The 19,376-nt window shown below is 37.6% G+C and overlaps 1 protein-coding gene and 1 long non-coding RNA gene across 12 annotated transcripts in view; one reads left to right on the forward strand and one right to left on the reverse strand.

Moving 5' to 3' along the window:
• Pde1a (phosphodiesterase 1A) overlaps positions 1-19,376 on the reverse strand; it is a 309,018-nt gene that overhangs the window by 9,999 nt on the left and 279,643 nt on the right. For all 11 annotated transcript variants that reach the window (XM_004868172.3, XM_087201204.1, XM_087201247.1 and 8 more), the window contains 3 exons: positions 12,113-12,194; positions 10,021-10,141; positions 8,792-8,979 (listed from right to left, as the gene is read on the reverse strand). In XM_004868172.3, coding sequence (XP_004868229.1) covers positions 8,792-8,979; positions 10,021-10,141; positions 12,113-12,194 — 391 coding nt within the window. The remainder of the gene's footprint in view (positions 1-8,791; positions 8,980-10,020; positions 10,142-12,112; positions 12,195-19,376) is intronic.
• LOC110346352 (uncharacterized) overlaps positions 11,244-19,376 on the forward strand; it is a 323,700-nt gene continuing 315,567 nt past the window's right edge. Inside the window, exon 1 of the long non-coding RNA XR_002390338.2 lies at positions 11,244-11,476. This is a non-coding gene — a long non-coding RNA (uncharacterized LOC110346352). The remainder of the gene's footprint in view (positions 11,477-19,376) is intronic.

A 19,376-nucleotide genomic window follows, 5' to 3' on the forward strand; every position in this document is an offset into this window, starting at 1 on the left:
GCCCAGCCAGGCTGGAATATGTTCTTCATAAGGGGATGAGGAAGTAAGATCCAGAAGTGGAGTCTGAGGAAAAGCAGGAGTTTGGGTCAGGATCAAAGGATAGGATGAAAACTAAGTCTGAGATATGTGCCCAAAAATCACATTATCTTTTATAAGTAGAAAAAAATTACATATAAAATACTAATTTTATTTATATTCATCTAAAGCAGTTTCAAAAGTTGAAACCTGGAAAAATAATTTATAAAACAAAAACACTTTGATTTAGTTTAAGTATTCTCAATAAACTATTCTGGTGATCTGGATGTTCTATTTAAAGTTGGATTAAGAGAACAAACAAAACCATCGCTGCTGCACCACTGAGCAGGTGAACTCCCGGACCCAAAAGGAGAGTTTCCACGGATTCAAGGAGAGCATGCCTGGTGCTCTGGGAAGTACAACTGAGAACATACAAGTTGGCAAGTGTGGAGTCAACATGACACTTTTCATCTTCCTGCTTTGAAAAGCTGCTTTCACTTGAAATTCAGTTCTTTGAGATAATTAAGTCATTCAACAGTGAGAAGAGCAAGTCGCACTTTGGAAGAAACGAGATTCACTTTTTACTCCTCTTCTCTCCACTGTAAAGCCTGCAGGACAGGATGAGCCGGAAGGACTCCAACACCAAGGGCCGCACAAATCCTACGCCCTTACATTTCAAATTAAAGGGCTCTGATGCTATGGGAGAGAAAGTTAAGATTTGTGACTCTGGGAGCGAGGAGTTTTTATTAAATTTAAAGCCTATAATTATATAACTACACTTCTGTGCTTAAAAAGCGAAAGGTGGACAGGAGGGCCAGCACCGTCATGGATTTTGTCTTGATGAATTCTGACTCCCGACCTGCACCACCATGCCCTCAGGCACCACGGGTCTGGGGGGGGGGGGTTGTTAATTGCCCTCGCTCATCTCCTTGTACACTGAAACACATCAAGAGTGAAGGATTTCTAACCCAGAGAAAGCACAAATCACAGCTTCCTGGAGATCCCGCAGACCTGATTTCAATGTCAATGGTCAACAAATTCTTCAGGGGAAAGGACAGTTTTTTGTATAATTTCCCAAGAAGGGAGAATGAAAGAGTCAGGGGTGTATGTCTATGTCTTTTTTTATTTTCCTTCCTTTTTGGTTTTGTTTTTCTCTCTGCTTTCTTCCCCTCCCTTTCTTCCTCCCTTCCTCCCTTCCTTTTTCTCTTCTTGCTTTTTCGGTGGAACCTAAAAAACCATTTGCAATCTTCACCACGCTGAATACATAATTTTCACTAAGTAACTACAGAAGATCCAGCAAGTGCTGGTGGTTTACATAAACCCAGATTCTAGGAGTCTTTAGATATTCCTGATGATAGTAGGTAACTATTACTTGATAAATTTGCATAAAGAATTGGAGATATGAAATACCAACAAATGTTTGTTTCTATTCCTATAGCAATTATTTATATTATCTCTCAGATTTATATCATCAAATCTTAGGGAATTGAGGGTTAGGACCTGTGTTGATTAGGTCCCCAAATCAGCCAAGATAGAAATCAGCCTCTCATATTTAGCTATCTCTTCACCTAGAATGAGAAGGATGTGTTTCTACAAAATTCCTTCTGTGCTATTTCTTTCTCACGTATCTAGATGCATGCTCTTACCTAACTTTGCTGGCTATGGTGGGGGTTATTGCAAGGAACGTGTGAAGAGAGTTAGTCTCATCCACTTGTGCTCTTTGAAAGCAGTGGTAGAAGAAATTGCCTCTTTGAGATGCATATACAATTGTTTCCTATTAAAATAAACTTGCAAATTCAGGCTTTAAAATAAAAGCACTTTAAGCAATTAGCCACAAAGTATTTTATTGATCTACAACTTTTAGATTGTGGGGAGTGGTGGAATTTATGATCTATAGAGATTCATAAGACAGGATTACTCTCATGATGGAAGTGAAATTATTTAGAATAAATTGTGGGTGTTCCATTATCTGTACATCAAACTAACCTCAAAGCTATTATCTTAATCTTATTCTATGACCTTTATTTGATGAGACTTCTGTGTTTCACTGATGTCTGTGGATTGTCCTTAGTCAGCAGACTCTTTCACTATGTTTTATTGCAGCCTCCCCTAAGACAGAAGGTGATGTGGGACACGGGAGCCTTCTCAGTGAACCTAATATCCAAAATGGTAAGTGGATTTCCTTCAGTGCACCTTAAATTGTATTTTTGTTGTTACCTCTACAAAGTTTTCTAGATGTGATTGAATTAGAGCAAAGTCTCCCAAATCAGTCATTGCCTGTTGTCCTGCTGAAGAATAGCCTACCTCATGCTTAAGATGACCTTGTAATAAAGCTTCCCCATCAGACCCTTGCCGCCTCTCACCATCTTCCCTCAAAGACTTACCTACTGAACCCCACCTGAGCAGAACTTTTGAATCATTCTCTTCCCTGTGCCTTTATAATTTCTTATTTGGGGAAGGAATGAGATATGGAAATTAAAAGTATATGAAATTATATATGAAAGTATATAAAACACAAATATATGTCATGATTTCTGAGAGTTGCCAAAATGTCTACACTTAATGAGAGAAAATTCTATTAGCCAAAGTATGCACAACAGTCATAGAAGAATTTAGGAAAGCTGAAAATTGTGGTTGTATATCAAGTCCAAATCTAGGCACACTTTAAGGGATTAGAAATTAATACGGCAAAAATTCTTTCAGGAAATAATTGAGTTGCCATTAACCAAGTTTGCTGGATTAGCTAAGGGTCCTCTTTGAGATCATTTAAGTCTAAAGAACATTCTTTTTTTAAGAATCATTTTCTTTCTCTAACAGGTTCTAAGCTGAGAAAAAAATGGAGGCATCTTAAGTGGCAGAATCCTCAAGAGAAAAATATTTAGATCAAGGCAGTTCATTTATAGTTTTATAAAGCAGGCAACTGAATCAACCACTCAGAGTAAGCCAAATCCATTTCAGTTCTTTCAAGCAGAAAATTGGATGGATTTTTACAATATTTAGGAGATATACTCTAAAGGATATTTTGATGGATTAAGAATGGAAAAGTTATAGAAATCACTTTTGTACTAAGATTAATTCACCATACAGCAGTTACTTAACTTACTGATGGAACTGCCCACTGAATGCTTTATCATGAGTGAAGTCATATCGAAATTGTTATGACCAAGAATGTTTCCTATCATAGGCTTCTTCAAGGAAGCCTTCCTTCTCATCTCCATTTAGTTTGGTGGCATTTATTTAAGCCCAGAAGAAAAATGAGAGTACCTAGAAAACACTGAGTTCCAAGCATTTTACTTACATTGACTCATTTAATCATCAGAAACCACTTTTGAGACAGATACTTATTTTTGCAAACTTCACAATTAAGCAAACTGAAACACAGAGATTAAATAGTTTGAAATTATGTGATAAATAAATGATAATATCAGAATTGAAAAACAGTTTCATTCTAGAGTCCTAGATTTTAACTCTATATTATCCTGCCTCACTGGATGTAACTTAATCTTTTATATTTTCATGCCTTATCTTTGAAATTAAATCTGATTGTATATTACCGCCAAGTTTTTCCCTGAGAGAGTAGAGTCAGAGGGTAGGGATAAATACAGTTCTTTGTGGAAATAACATTCTTTGATATTAGACATCAGCCATTATTAGCTAATTAATTCTCGGACTCCTGCTAGTCTAGTACAATTAATCATTAAATCAGCTGTGAGATCACAGTGAAAAAAAAAAGGGAAAAAATAGCTCTTAAAAGATACTAAAGGTTTTTTCCAGAAGGAAAATAACTTGGCTAATTTTAAACTGACTTAGGTAGTGGGCAAATTTGAAAATACAATAAAAACAATATATTAAATCATTTTATCCCTGTCATTCATTCCCACTATGATATAAACACTATTTGTAAGATAACTGTTCCTTAAAATTTTTATAAGTCATGTTTAATGAAAGAGAATCATTTAAGCATTTTTAGAAGAACAATTGGTGGAATTGATATAAAGACAAATTCATGAAATTTGACCTATTTTTTAGACATTTTAGAAGAGGGGCATACAAAGTGAAAATAAATGAACAGGCTTTATTGTGGAAATGACAAAATTAGTGAATTGTTGCTCAAAGAAAATTTACTGGCACACACCATATTAGAGAGAAATGCCACAAAGTTCTACTTAAACTGATATTTTAAAACATAAAGGTGCAGATGTAGCTATCAGATGAATCTGTTCCATATCAGTTCAGCCAGGTCAGTCGAAGTATTAGTAGATGTCAATTGAGCAATCTGCAAAAATGGATTCCCTTTCTCACACAGATTCAGGTAGATTTCCAGCAAGAATATCAAAATCTCCAAGTCTTTTGGTCAAGTTAGAGAGGGCACTGCACACGAGGTTTTACTTAAAGGTGTTTAATGATGGTAAAACTTATGCTTCCATGACCTGATTTTTGCTTCTGGAAAAAAAGGAGGAGTGCTTATTTTAACAATCTAGAGACCTTCTGTTCTTAAGGAAAGTTTTAGCAAATATAAAACCAACCTGTCAAAATTAACTTTCAGAATATAATCTATAAGGTTTCTGGTTTTGAACTGAGGTAAAATAGATGCAAATCCCCCTTCAAAGTCAAAATATTTGAAATTAGATACATACTTCTAAGTTCTCTAAATTTCAGTTTCATCAGACTTTTTATTTCCTTGTTGAGTTGCCACAATACATTTTTGTAGAAATAAAGGGTGAATAAACAAATGATACAAAATTTCACAGCCAAATTTATGAATTTTAGTATTTTAAAGTGAAAATGTCTATGGGATATGACTCGTTGGATGAGCTATACGTCATTGGATGAGTTGGGCTGAGAGAGGTAGAAGTAGATTTGATGACACAATCACGCTAGCCTTGGGTGTAAGGTTTCCTAAGAAGTTCTTTCCTTTTTCTGTGTTTACCCTTATCATCTTTTCTGTATATTATATGAAACTGAAATGGAAAGAGAAAGTTTAATTCATTTGTAATGTACACACAAACCTGTCACATTGGCTGGCTTTCTTGGCTCCAATTAGGCCTTGGAAAAATGGATAAGACCCAAATCATGAGACTATTTGGCTAACCAAATAGAATAATGACTGTGATGGAATGTGGTACTATATTGCCTGGTACATAGTTTTATACTTCTCGGAAAAAGAATCCACATTTTGATTGGCATTAATCCTGACATAATTACAAAAATCACTTACAATGTATAATTTACCATATTGCATTTCAAGATATTTCAAATTCAGTAGTCATCCTTTATCTGTGGTTTTAACACTCCTAAGTCAGTGACAGAAAACGTTTTAGAGCTCTCAAGGATAACAAACAGCCAGCTGCAGCATGTGTACCATAGGTTCACCACTACTGTCCTAGGTCAACCACAGATTTATGGTTTGTGTCTATGTCCCCCAAAAGCCTGATGTGGTCATGGGTAGGGCTTTTTCAGAGGCGCTGGATCTAAAGTGTGTGATGTTAGGATCAAAGGTGTGTGATTACTAAATTAGTCCACTGATTAGTTTGGCATAGTTCTGAGTATGCATAATGCAATGTACCCTGGATATAATATAAGAGATAGAAAGAAGGCTGCTGTGAGTGCTTGCTGCTTCTTTGCTACTTCACTGCTTTGCTGCCTTCTGCCTGCCATGAACTGTTTCTCTTCCTCAATGCCCCTCTGCCATCCACCCTGCCTTGGAGCCAGCCAACTATGGACTGAAACTTCTACAAATTGTGTGGCACAACAAACCTTTCCTCTTTAACTATGTTAGGTATTTTGTCTCTGCATCAAGAAAAATAACTATGACAAGTCCAGTTTTAAATGGGAATGTCCCTAAATAAACATAAGTTTTAAATTGTCCACTGTTCTGAGTAGAGTAATGAAATCTCACCCAGTCCCACACCATCTCACTTGGAATGTGATTCGTTCATCCCTTTGTCTAGGACAGCCACAAGCTATACCCTTCCCATCCATCAGGCACTCAGCAGTCTCAGTCATGAGGTGCAGACTGTGCTGCACCTCTGTGCTTGTGTCTGAGCAACTGTTGCTTTAGTTGATAATAGCCCCAAGGTGCATGAGTAGAGGTGCTGGCAGTTCAGATATGCTCGAGAGGAGCAGGAAACTGCAGCTCTTCGGGATAGCTCACATGTCCCAATACCTGGGAATCTCTCCCAAGCCTTGGTGTTAATTAATATGTTAAATCTCTAACCATCACACCCTGCTTATTTCAGCTCAGTGCAATTATACACAGAAGCGTTCCTTTTCAGTGTATTTAACACTAGGAATGATGTCAAAGGCAAGTAAAATAGTGGAAATCTGACTGGTACTCACTGACTTTAAAATTGATGACTATTTTTGCAGTTGATCACATTTTTTCATTTTTATTATGAAAGTCTATTTATACAAATGGATGTATGTGTACACACATGAAGCATATAGGTTAGATATAATCATGACAATATAATGAACATCCATCCATCTAGTATTCCAGTCTAAGAAATAAAATACTAATTCCTAAATAAATAACCACTCTACCTCCTAGGGCCATTCTGAATGTTTGCCTCCATCATTGTTTTGTCACTCCAAATCCATACAATTTAACCAAAAAAGTGAACATTAAGGGCTAAATTTTATTTTTAATTTTGAAAATGTCTATGTTTAAAAAATACTGACATTATTTTTGTCATATTTGTACTCTAAAACCTATTATTGCTGAGCCTGGTGGCTCATGCCTGGGATCCCAGAACTCAGGGGAGGCTAAGGCAGGAGGATCACAAATTCAAACCTAGCCTGAGCAATTTAGGTACTTAGTGAAACCCTGTCTCAAAACAAAAATATAAAAAAGGGCTGGAACTGTAGATCGGTGCAGAGGCCTCTGTTCAATCTCCAGTACTTAAATCATACCAACTCCCTGTTTTTTTCTTATTAGTTTTTAAAACTTTGTATAAAAGGCATCTTGCTTTGTCTAAATGGCATCAGTCAATTGCATGTTTTGCACATTGTTTGAGTCATCTGACCCTATTTGTGCTTAGTTTATTTTAACAATTGCATATGGCTTTGCAATATGAACAAACCAGAGTATGTGAATCCCTTTTACTGTTTGGTTTTTAATTTTCATTTTATTCTGCACTCATGAACAATGCTATTATATGTCTTGGGCATGTCTTCTGAAGTGGATGAGCTAAAGTCTCTCTATGATAAAAATAGAAAAGAAAATTATTGGAAAACATGGCATCTCCACCTTCTCATTTTCTTAGAATGTCAAATTGCTCTGGGGAATAATTACATAGATTCACATATACAATTAATGTATAAGAAAACCAAAAAGCCTGACATTATTTTTTCACTGCCAACATTTGCTACATTTGTCTTTTTTTCACAGGCACAAAACACACTTTAATCATCCTCTCTTTAACCCTTATTTCACATTTCGTGGAGGGTTGAATATGTATCTGATATTATTCTTGACTATTCTGTTGATTTCTTACTCTACATCCAGTCTAATAACAGATCCCATCCATTCTACTTTCAATATATACACAGAGTCCAATCTCTCTTGTTTATTCTGCTGCATACCTAGGGTTCACACCACCATCCTGATACATCGAGAATCATTGTGACACCTGCTCCACTATTACTACGTGGTGGCAATCCCCATCTTTCTCCTGGATTATAAGCAATAGCCCTCTTTCTGGCCTCCTTGGTTACAATTTGGCCTCCCATGCAAAATAATATCTTCTACTCTGTAGCCAGATAAATATTATCAAAACCATCACTCATTTCTCTTCTCAAAATGCTACACATGGCTTCCTGTTTCCCTTGTGCTGACCCAATGATCTGGCACCACCATGTCCACTCATCATGCTGCCCACATTGTTCCCACTGCCCACTCACTTGGTCCCTGGCTTCCTTGTTTCTTGCGTATCAGACCAGCTCTACATCCCAAATATGCAATGGCCTTTCCCCATCCCAGACCTGCCTGTGGCTCCCTTTCGGACTTCCTACACCTATGAATTTAAATTATCATTTTCTCAATGAAGCCTCCCTGACCACCTCATTTAAAATTATGATCCTGCTGCCTGTTTCCTCTCACTGTTGCATGAGGGTAGGATTTTTTGCCTCCCTCTTGAGTATGCCTCTAATTCCTAGACTACATCACATAAGAACAATAAATAATAATGACAGCGATAACACCCAACTCATAATGCTTCTACTACTTCTGAGCAGATGAGATAAATAAACTTAATTCTCTCAAAACGACGTTGCAGGGGATTTCCTGTTTTGGTGACGTAGACAGAAGAACAGCACTAAGTGGGAAAGCATCAACAGAAGCAACTTTTCTATCACACTGAGGATCTATCAAGGGAACAGAGTAATCTGGGAAGTTTTATTCTTGAAAATGGCTGGGCAAGAAGAACGTGTGACCTTCCTGCCTTGAACTAAAAGAAATTCAAAAGCATCTGTACAGATGCCCAGGAGGTTACTGGACCACAAAGTTTTCTCACCATTTTATTGACCCGTCCATCCTTCACATCCAGGTCGCCACTGCCCACAGACATGCATCTGCAGGCCATGCAGGGAAAACAGAGCAAAGTCCCCTTTTATTGAACAGAAGAGCCACCTCATGAGTAATCCAAGGGCAGCCAAATTCCCAACACCACCAAGAACTTGCATAGTTTAGAAAAGAAAAAAATTGAGTGGAAGGAAATTCAGAGCATTGGAGGAGGAGTTAAGACGAGAGTGAGCAGCAAGGCGCACAGCACTGTACCTTGCGCGGCCAGCTCCTTCCAGCGTTCCTTGTTCTGCTGGATGATGTCCATCAGGTTGTTCTTGAAGCTCTTGAGGTCCACGGCGGCCAGCGAGTAGTCCGGGGAGCAGCTGCCGTCACTCACGCAGCCCTTCATGTTTGAGCGTCTCATGGAATCGGCAATGTGCAGTCCCACGAGGGTGGCTGAGCTATGGTCACAAACACGCCCAAAGACACAAGGTCATCGAAGGCTCAGAAACTGACAAAACCAGCCAGAGAAGCAGGGCAGCCCACGATCAGGCCCAGGTGAGAGCACGCAGTGGCCCCTGCCCACCTCTCTGGCCTCCCTCCTCTGGTGCACTTTCCGTACCTCAGGGTGCTCCACTATATATTTTTTAAAATTTTAATTTAATTTAATTTTATCCCATCCCCCCCAAGCTCCCTCCCCTCCCTATGCACAAAAGCTTTGTTTCCATTTTTCCCTCCATTTTGACTTTCTTTCTTGTCCCTCCTCCCTTGTTCCCCTTCCCATTTGAACACTTTCTTCCCATTTCCTAACATCCACTATACGTTTCAGTCCTTATTTCCACTTTCATTTTCTCACACAAGAGAAACAATGTGGTATTTAAACATGTGTGTCCAATTTATTTCACTTAAGAGTATGGTTTCAAGGTCCATCCATTTAGCTATAAATGTCTGAAGCTCATCTTTATGGCAGAGTAGTAATCCATTGTACAAAAAACCCCACATCTTCTTTATCCACTCATCAGTTGATGGGCATTGGGGCTGTTTCCAAGCTTTAGCTATTACACACTGTGCTGCTATAAACATGGGTGTGCATATATGGCTGTGGTATGAGGCTTCTAATTCTTTCAGGAAGATACCAAGAAGAGGTATAGCTGGGTCAAATGGAATCTCTAGTTTTAGTTTTTTGAGAAATCTTCACACTGATTTCTACAGTGGTTGCACCAGTCTACACTCCCAGAAACAGTGAAGTGTTCCTTTTCCCCACAGCCCTTCCAGCATTGGTTATTGGTTGATATTTTTTGATATATAAGTTTTCAAACTGTGGACATCAGTTCTAAATGTCAAAGGCAGATGCAACACAATAAAAAGCCACTAGGTGGCAGTACTGTCTAATAATTCTTGCAAGAATGTCCTGCCTAGCTGTAAAAATAAGGATGATCATTGAGTACAAGGTTGTTAAACATCACAAACATGAAAAATGACGCAAAAGAAAAAAAAAATACCTGCTCGCTCCATAGTTAGGACTTTCGGCTTTTGAGGCTTCCTCTATAAGAGGAATAACAATTTTCTCTGTTGAGTCTGTCAGAAGAGAAAATGTTGGCTCTACTATGAAATCAATGAAACCTAAAAAAAAAAAAAAGCAAAAGCAAAGAGAGCTAAATTCAAGTGTTATAATTTCCTGAATCCTAACGTCATAATGACTAAGGGATACCGGCACATTCCCGGAATAGCCAGTATCAACTGTAATATTAGTTCTGTTTACACTTTGACATTTTAACTCAATAACACAATTTTTAGAGACCATTTGATAGAAAATAATACATCAAGCTGTAAAAGCAGCACATTTTACTTTGCTACCTGAAGCATATTGGCTTTCCTAGTTCATGTTCAGTCTTATACACTGTTGCTAACAATAGGTTCAAATCTACTGAAAGGGAATGTGTTTCCTCTCTCAATGAGAAAGATCATCATCCTTTTAGAAAAGTTTTCATTTGGTTGAATTTTATTATTGCCTCAAAAGAAATCATATCCAAGCTCCAATACAACAAACTAATTTTTGGTAGTTTTTTCCCAGGCTCCAGGAAAGTGATTTTTTTTCTTCAGCGCTTTCTGCTTGTGTGTCAGTATTTCAAATTGTTAATTATTATTCCCTGGACGTGAAGTGCCGGTTTGTAGCGTGTGAGTGTGTGCTGTCAGGCCAGCAGAGAACAGTGACATCTCTGGAGACAGCATTCGTGCCACCACTCTGAAAGGCAGGATTGAAAGAAGGCTTTTACTTTACAGTACTTACCAAGGTAGGAAGTGACACATAAAGAACAGGCCGCTCTCCTCCGGGAACTTTTAGCACGCAGTGTTAAGGTAGAGAAAGAGACACCAGCTATGTCTAAACTCGGCGTGTATCTCAGCACCCCGTGACCCCAGGGCCAGGCAGGTGTTTGCCATCAAGTGTGTGTTGCCTGAGACCCAGTCCCACATGAATACAAGCGAGCGATGGAAAGAGTGGCGTGAGGTGGTAATCACTCGGAAGTATCCACACATGAAGGTTACCTGCCCAAACACCTGATAAAATTGGCATTGCGAGAAACTAGACTCCTCGTGGTAAATATACAGGCACATTTCTAATTAAAAATAAAACTTTAAAAATGGGTCTTAATTGATAACTTCAAATTAAAGCGATGTTCATTGTCCATTCAGGGTGTTACTTTGAGATTTGTAATGGTTTTAAATGCCGGGGAAACGTAGATGGTCTACTACCAGAGGTGGCAGCAATTAAATCAGAGCAACAAGCCTCGGATGTTAACCTTCCCAGCTTGCTAGGCAAAGCCTCAGCTGCCGCGTTCACGCTTCCTAAACAATTACAGGCCCTGAGGCTTCCGTCCGGAGGTAAATAGCTGCTGGAAGTTGGTGTTGAGGGAGATGTTGCAGCCAGCAGCCCTCTGACCACCCTGCATCTTCAAGGTGGGTCTGCTGGGGAATGTGAGGTGGGACAGAAACTTTGTTTATTGATGCTGTGACTCAGTAATGAAGGTGCTGCTTCGGGGAAACGGCTTTTACCAATACTTCAACCTGCAGCGTGCAATCCAGTGTTTTAATAATGAGTTGCAGGGGAAGCTCCCAGCACAAATACAGATGAGAATGCATATGACTGGAAGCAATATCATTTTGCAAAATTCATGCTGTTGGCTTATCTATTCATATCACAAGAACTGTTTTTCCAAAAGAATATGAGCTTGTATGTTAAGCATACTATGGAAACAGCCAATAACAGAATGCGAATGTTAATATTTTCATTGAATTGTCTTGCATTTTTCAAATTAAGTAATCAGCAACAAAACAAAAAATATACTTCTTTGCACAAGAAAGTCCTTTATTTTGTAAAAAAAAAAAGTAATAAGATTGACTAGTGCTGCTTTATTGAATTTATTTTGTGAAATTATTTCAATAATTGTTATTGAGCAATATCTCAGTCTAAAGCCAAAATTTATCATGAGAATAAAGGGAGGTTTGGCTAGAAGGCTTTGAACCATGTGGTGGACATATTCGAAAACTGACAAGCCACACCCACCCTCCCTGACCACCTGTCTTCCACATTACCTATTTGTGACTGGGCCACCATCGTTGACTTGCGATCACAAAGTGGGGAAAATGGAAGTCCCAGTTCAGCTTCTTTATCTCCCTGGGGAAACAAAAGTGCTTTAGAACAGACATGGGAGAGCCTAAGGTACTGAGCCCCCCACACACACAAAAACTAAAAGAGCTGCATCTTCCGTCTATTAACAGGCACGACCTTTTAACCTATTTATGTGTATATAATCTGAAGTCCAAGTTTTCCTAACTTTTCTTGGATGGTCTTTTGAAATCCTTCTGTGAGGGGAAGTCATGAACATTTTTAGCATCTGTCAACTTTGCTTTATTATTATAACCCCTTGATTGCCAAGAGACAAACATTTGCTCTTTGGAATTTTCTAGTTACCATAATTTTGAATATTGTTTGGCATTTAATAGTCTAGTGCATGGATTTTTCCGCTCCTATTTTTTATATCAGATATATCAACAAAGCTTCAGAATCAAGATTTTGTGAATTGAGGTTTTTTCAAAGTAAATGGGTAGGAGAATTTTGAAACATCTTTTTATTTATTCTTTTATTAAATCTCATAAAAACTAATGAAGAATATCTTCCATATTCTTACATTCTGCATGCATACTTTTATTTTAATGTATTCTCTCAGAGAAAATTGAAATGTCACTTTTTTATTCTTGCCTAAAGCAGATTAATTGAGCATATGTTAAAGAAGTCCATTTATATTTGCATTTAACATCATGAAAAGTAACTACATTTTCATCTAAAATATAGGCAGTTGCTCTTGGCAAATTTTTATTCTCACAGGGTTTATCAAATATTGGTTCTTTCCTTTTTTTATAAGATGCTGTGCTAATGGAAGAAAGAGGAGGGAATTTCTATGATCCTGTTCATTCCAAATGCCTGGCTGTTGGGATAGATGCTTTGGGAGGCTTCTTCCCAGTTATGGACTCAGTACCTTCACGAGCTCCCTGCCTGTATCAGGCCATACCTTAAGAAGCAACACCTGGCTGAGGACTTCTAGTTTCCCCTGCAGTCTGTTTCCACTAACATCTGTTTACCCCATCTTTACAACATCTTGTCAATAGGCCACTTTGAATTTGTTTTAAGATGTTTCTGGTTCATTCCATTTGAGCCATGCCTCTAATTACATGCAGAAAGTTGAAATCAGAAATATTTGGGATCACCAAGGAAGTAGGCCAAGTAGCTATAAGCAGGAACACCTTACTATATCATGACTTAGAAAATAGGGAATAAGAGTTGCTCTGCAAGCAACTGCTCTAATTAATAATATCAGATTCACTTAGAATTTTTATACCCAGCTTCAGGGCAGAGGGGGATTATTAATGCCATTGGCCTTGGAGTCAGAAGAGTCACCTGACTCACTGTGATCCTGGGGATTTTCTCCCTTCATGCACACAGGTCCCAGTCTGTGAAGAAGAAATTCTCATCCCTGACCTCATTTTGTGACCTTGGGGTACTCATTTTAGATATAAGGTAGTATCCCCTCATGAGATTACCCTGGGGTTATCTGAGATAGTTCACGTGAAGCCTAGGGTCAGTGGCTAAAATTTAGTAAACAGTGATACATTTAGCCAATAGGAATCATAGCATAACAGCAACAATGTGTGCTGTGTAAATTAAAGGTATGCATGATGCCTAATGCATATGTTGGATTTTTGCTTTAAGCCACAGCAAAAAGGAATTTGTACTTAATTTAGCATGTAATGGAGAGGCACTGGCTTTTTCCTCCCTCTTTTCTAGCAAGGAATTGACATGACAGGTATTCCACTTTTGAACGATTAATTTGTCAGCAGTATGAGGGGTGTTTGAGGTGAATTCACACTAACTCTTGGGGCTCCAATCTGAGCAAAAGCAAGTGTTGGTGCTGCTAATACAAATAAGAGGATCTGACTTTTAAGATGTTGGGAATAATGTGCAGTAATATCATTTACAGATTATTATTGAATAATATCATTGTTTATGTTAAAATATAATTTTAATGATAGACCTCATGGGAAATGTGATATTGAATCTATTTTTTTGGTATCTGTAGATAGAACGGTCTTTCAGTGACTGATTGATTATATGGTTTTATTTATTAAATGCAGACAATAAATTGCCTTTAGCTGCTTTTATTGGTCAGGGTACTGCTATGTGTTATTTTATGGACACAAACTTAATAGGTGTGTTTTTATACTACATGGTCCTTTTTTAGAAGCAAAAATGATAATATAGGCCTCAAACAGGCACTATGATGATTTACTCTCCTTGAACTCAATTGTATAGAATGTTTGATGACCACATCTTCATGAGTAACTCTGGCAACTGACAGGTCTGTATGGAGGGCTAACTTCCTGTACCTGGAGTGGATGACTTAATGCTCTCTTTGCTTCCAGCACTTTACAATTAGTGTAGAATATAAATTTCCACTGCTAAAGTGCATTGAATGCTAAGTGCATGAATTATTTAATTTATTTATAAATATTTCAAAGTGTTAGTTATTCTTTACCATGAATAAAGGCCATGAGTGCAGGTTAATAGGGGCCCTGTAGACCTCAGAGGACCTAGAAACTCAGTAGGATAGGGGGGTGCCACTAAGGGAGGAGGGAAAGGTAGGTAAAGTTTTGCTCTGAGTATACATTTGATCAACTTCACAGTTTCCTTACTCTAATCTTGAATAGGGAATATTTGCTTTTTATGAAGATAAAATCAAGAGTAAGAGAATGGGCATTGGATAAGACAACTTGTTTGTATTTTTCCTGGAGGTTGTGTTATCATTTGGGGATGCTGCTTTCTGAACTCAGGTTAAACTCAGCTCATTAACCAGTGCCACTCAGCCCAGCCTCGGTCGCAGCACTGTGTCCTAGGAGGTGAGCTTGCCTCCGAGGAGGCAGCAAACGCAAGGCTGGCCAGGGAGAAATGCAGCAGCTGGATGTGCACACAGGGCAGGTTCTATCTGTCTCAGCAATTCTCAGGAGACTGTTGAGGTTTCTTCTTTGAAAGGCCATGACCAAGAGCTAGCGGTTGCTTCGATGCTTTCCTAACCGTGTAAAAGGCTCTGGCAGGCATCAAACAGGTGTCAAATCCAGTGAATAAACAGCACATTTTTTTTCTTTTTTCCATTTCTCAAAACTCAAAACAGTCTCTATAGTTTTAAAGATAGGAAGAAGCGGGGGACACACAGAAATCTTGAGAAGCTTCTTGTTTAACCTAAATTTTAGTTGGAGAAGCAGTATCATCCCCATTCAGGAAGCCTCTGGCCACCAGTTTAGGGGCTGTGGGACAGCTTAGGGTAGAATCTGAGGGACCGTGAGTCCTGCGGGAGAGTTTAACTGGGAAAAGGGAAGGCACATTAGCATTGGCCTCTTTGAACAACTCACTGCAGGAATTCAGGTTGTCTAATGACTTTCCTTCACTTCTGCTAAAAATGAGCCCTTCTAAATTCTCAGAAAGCCATCAAACCTGATGAGAAATTTAACAATTATTGCACCTTACACCTTCACTTTCAGCAAAATTTATGCTATGGTATAATTGTATTTTGTGAGGACTGTACATATTTTATACAATGTTACAACTCCTGTAATTAATATTTATGGTGTTTTTATGCCTTTTGAAACTAGAAGCTTTCATTTTTACATTTTAAGTTATATACTGGCTCAGAGGTATGGTTATTTGTATTTATATAATTTTGAAGGTTGTAGATATGTCTTTTTGAAGCCAGATCATTAGCTGAGAATGGACTAAATGCTTTTCTATTGCTATACGAAAGAACATTTATTTTGAAATAACATACTTTATATTATCTTAGTAATATTCAAGAAAATAGAGGGACTTGACTGCATTTTGTTTAAGATAAAATCACCATTTGGACCTATCCTTTCAAATAACTTTTCCAGTTAATTCTTTCTTCTGGCTAACAAGGTATTATATTTATGAATATATGTAGATTTATCCCAAATATAGATTTTTCTGTTCATGTGTCACAAGTCAACTAGGGGAAGAAGGGAATAATTTATATAGTCATCAGACTCACAGTACAAAATATGAAGAAATGTTAACTCTGTAAAGAATTTAATTGTACTAGCTTCTTACATGCCCATCAAATGTGTTTTCTGAAGACAGCAGGAAGCAAAACCTGTCTTCCTTTGTTAGCAGTTACTCTATTGGCTGGTACTGCCACTCCCCCCCCACCCCGCCCTCCCTCTCCAGGCCCTCCACTTCCGGCCCCTCCCCTCCAGTCCCTCCACCTCGGGTCCCTCCATCTCCCTTCCTCTCTCCTATGGCTCTAGTTGAAATGGATGGCACTTGTCCCAAATGCACTGCAGTGAGTGGGCAGAGTCAATTGGGTTGATCTGTTGAAAGCTCAAAATGAGGGCCCTGTCTGTATTGATGAGCATCACAAGCTCATTGTGAAAATGTGTTGGAGTCGAGGGCTTGCTTCTCCTTTGCCACCAGCTGCTTATTCAAGAGCCAGAAGTAAGTGTTTCTCAGAACTGCAAATTCTGGATATAATTCTGGTCTCCTCAGGGTGAGTCTTCCCTGGCTTTAGAGAATGAACCTTAGGTAGTTACACCAAAGATGGTATAATATTGATGAACTTTAAAAAATAATCCCAGTAGCTGAGTCTACACTGGCTTTTTCTCCAGTAATACACTGTGTTTTAAACATTTTTAGTGTTTATTTAATCCTGTTCTTGGGAAAATGAAGTTGGAAGACAAATTAATAAATTGATACAGAAACCACATCCCAAAATTGCTCTGCATTTTTCTGAAATAAGAATTCACAAACACACACACTTAAACACAAGTTGACTTAATTTTTACTGTTACTCTTAAAAAGTTCTAAAAATCAGCTCTGTATTTTGAGTACTTTTTTCTGATGTTTTGAATTTATATTCAGTCTCATTTTATTCAAGATCTATTGAAGGAATTCCAAGTCTAGTGCTATATATTCTGCAGAGAGAGGAAAAGGAAGCTTAATTGGGTACTTTTTGAGCCTCAATTATCTTCAGAATGCTTTTAAAATTAAAATTTTGTTTTTTGATAGTCACTTATTGCTGGAATTTAAAGGATCTGGACAAAGGATTCTTTCAAGTTCAATTCTAAGAAATTAACAAATAAGGAAACATTTCATAATCGTTTCCCTGGAAAAATGTAAAACTTTTTAGAAAAGGGCAACAAATACTATCAGTTATTCACATGTATCATGGTTTGTGTTGTACAAAGCTACAAAGCCCTCATTCCTTCTATCACTTTGCTTTTCATGTATGTGTATGTGTGCGGGGGTGGAAGGGACATAGGTAAGAAGGTAACATACAGTTAAGGGGGAGATTCACCCCCAGCACCGCAGCAAAGACGAAAAGCTAGAGCTTCCATTTTCTTTTCTGAAGCCAAATCCAGTTATCAATCTACTTTGCATTGTCAGGAATCTTATGTTTAATAAATATATATAAAATACTTGATTTAACAAGAAAGGACTGGGGATATACCCAGTGGTAGTGATAGTTCACTGCCCTAGCATGCAAGAGCCCTGAGTTCAATTCCCATCACTGCAGAAAAAAGAAATACAAAATGTTTGTGTGTATGTATGCTGTATCCGAGGGCTATGATGATTTCTGGAGAGATCTTTGATTTACCTCAAAATATCTAGCACAACCATGCCATCACAAGGGATAATGTTTAAATTCTCAGTTTATTCTGAAAGAAGAAAGGGATATATTTGCAAATTGCTTTATAAAAGGTTCTGTTTCCACTGTCTGAGATGAAAAACCTCAAGTGCCTTGGCTAGATGCATAGCAAGAAGGTATCTATCAATACCATGGGTTTGACAAAGTGGTAGTTTGACAGATGGTTATATGAGGATGAACAAAAATGAAAAAACACATGCAAGAATCATTGCAGCCCTGCCAATTTCTAGGACATCTGTATAGATACACAGATTCAGTTTAATAGCATATGCCAGATACTTTCAGAGCAATGCATACTCCATTGCTATATTAAACTCCAAAAAGCTAAAATATGTGGTTTGGTTAAGAATAAGTAAGGGTACTATGAGATTTATTCAGTTGAAAGCAAGAAAACATTTTTCCTCTTGGAGTCAATATCATATTTTAATTTAAGTCTTATAAAGATTAACTCATTTTGTTTGAAAAATGTATTTCTTGGCAGTACAAACTCACTTATTTTGACCTTAACCTCCACATTTTTGTTTTGCTCTAGACATGTCTGAAGGGGATGTGAAAGTCATTGATTTTGAAAAATCCAGAAAGTGAGAAATGATATTTCATTATAAGATTCCATTATTCAAAGCTCAAGTGCAAAATAAATTATGATGATCCTAGAGCTTTTTCCATTTGGAAGAGAGAAAGCAGTGCTAGCAACAGCAGCTTGATTTTATAATCATCTATTTTCACATAAAAACTTTACTCTCTTTTGAGCTGTGTTTTACCTTAAGGTCACTCAGGCAAAGAGTGTCCATTTCTGAACGTTTTGGAATTACAGACATCCTTGTCATGTCTACCTAGACCCTGGTTAAAAACAAGCAAAACAAACACCTACGAAACTTTCCAAGTACCATAACACTACACCTACTACAAGATCTAACTTTTAAAGTTGGGTGTGTTGTGATCTTTTCATAATCAGATGTGAGTCACAGTTCACAGGGACTGAGAATGACAGAGGACCTCTGTAGCCTCGTGGAACAATTTTGCTCTACCCCAAAATTCAAATGGCAAAAATCACTGCATCCTTGAAGCCTCATTATTTGTATCAATTACCTTTCTAGAATATTCAAGAATATAGTGATGAACTTCAAAAAAATAAATCTTAATTTCATTGAACTCATTACTCTATCAGGTATTCTTTCCTTTGAAATCAGTAAAACAAAGCAATAATATGGTCATGATTGTATTTGGAGATCTAATGGTAATTTGCAAGGGTCTCTGTTATTTATTGGAAATTGTTAACAGTATGTCTTATTTAGGTTTTTAAAAATTTAAGTCATTGGTGAGGTAATTTCATTCTGATTATTTTTTTTAATTGAGGAAAACAAGTGCAAATTTGAAGTTTATAATCACAAGCACTCTTTGTAAGACATATCAAGATATAGATCCTGATCCTAAAGTTCACTTAACATCTCCCAAGAAATCCTACCCCACATAGGTGCCTACTATTCTGATTTTGATCACCAAAAATAAACTTTGCCAGTTTTTAAACTTCATATGAATTGAATAATAATATGCATTTTTGAAATTCATCATTATAGCCTATTTTTCAT

The sequence above is a fragment of the Heterocephalus glaber genome, unplaced genomic scaffold (genome assembly GCF_053883595.1).
Source record: "Heterocephalus glaber isolate CG9 unplaced genomic scaffold, H.glaber_assembly_v1.0 deba00000347, whole genome shotgun sequence".
Lineage (NCBI taxonomy): Eukaryota > Metazoa > Chordata > Mammalia > Rodentia > Bathyergidae > Heterocephalus > Heterocephalus glaber.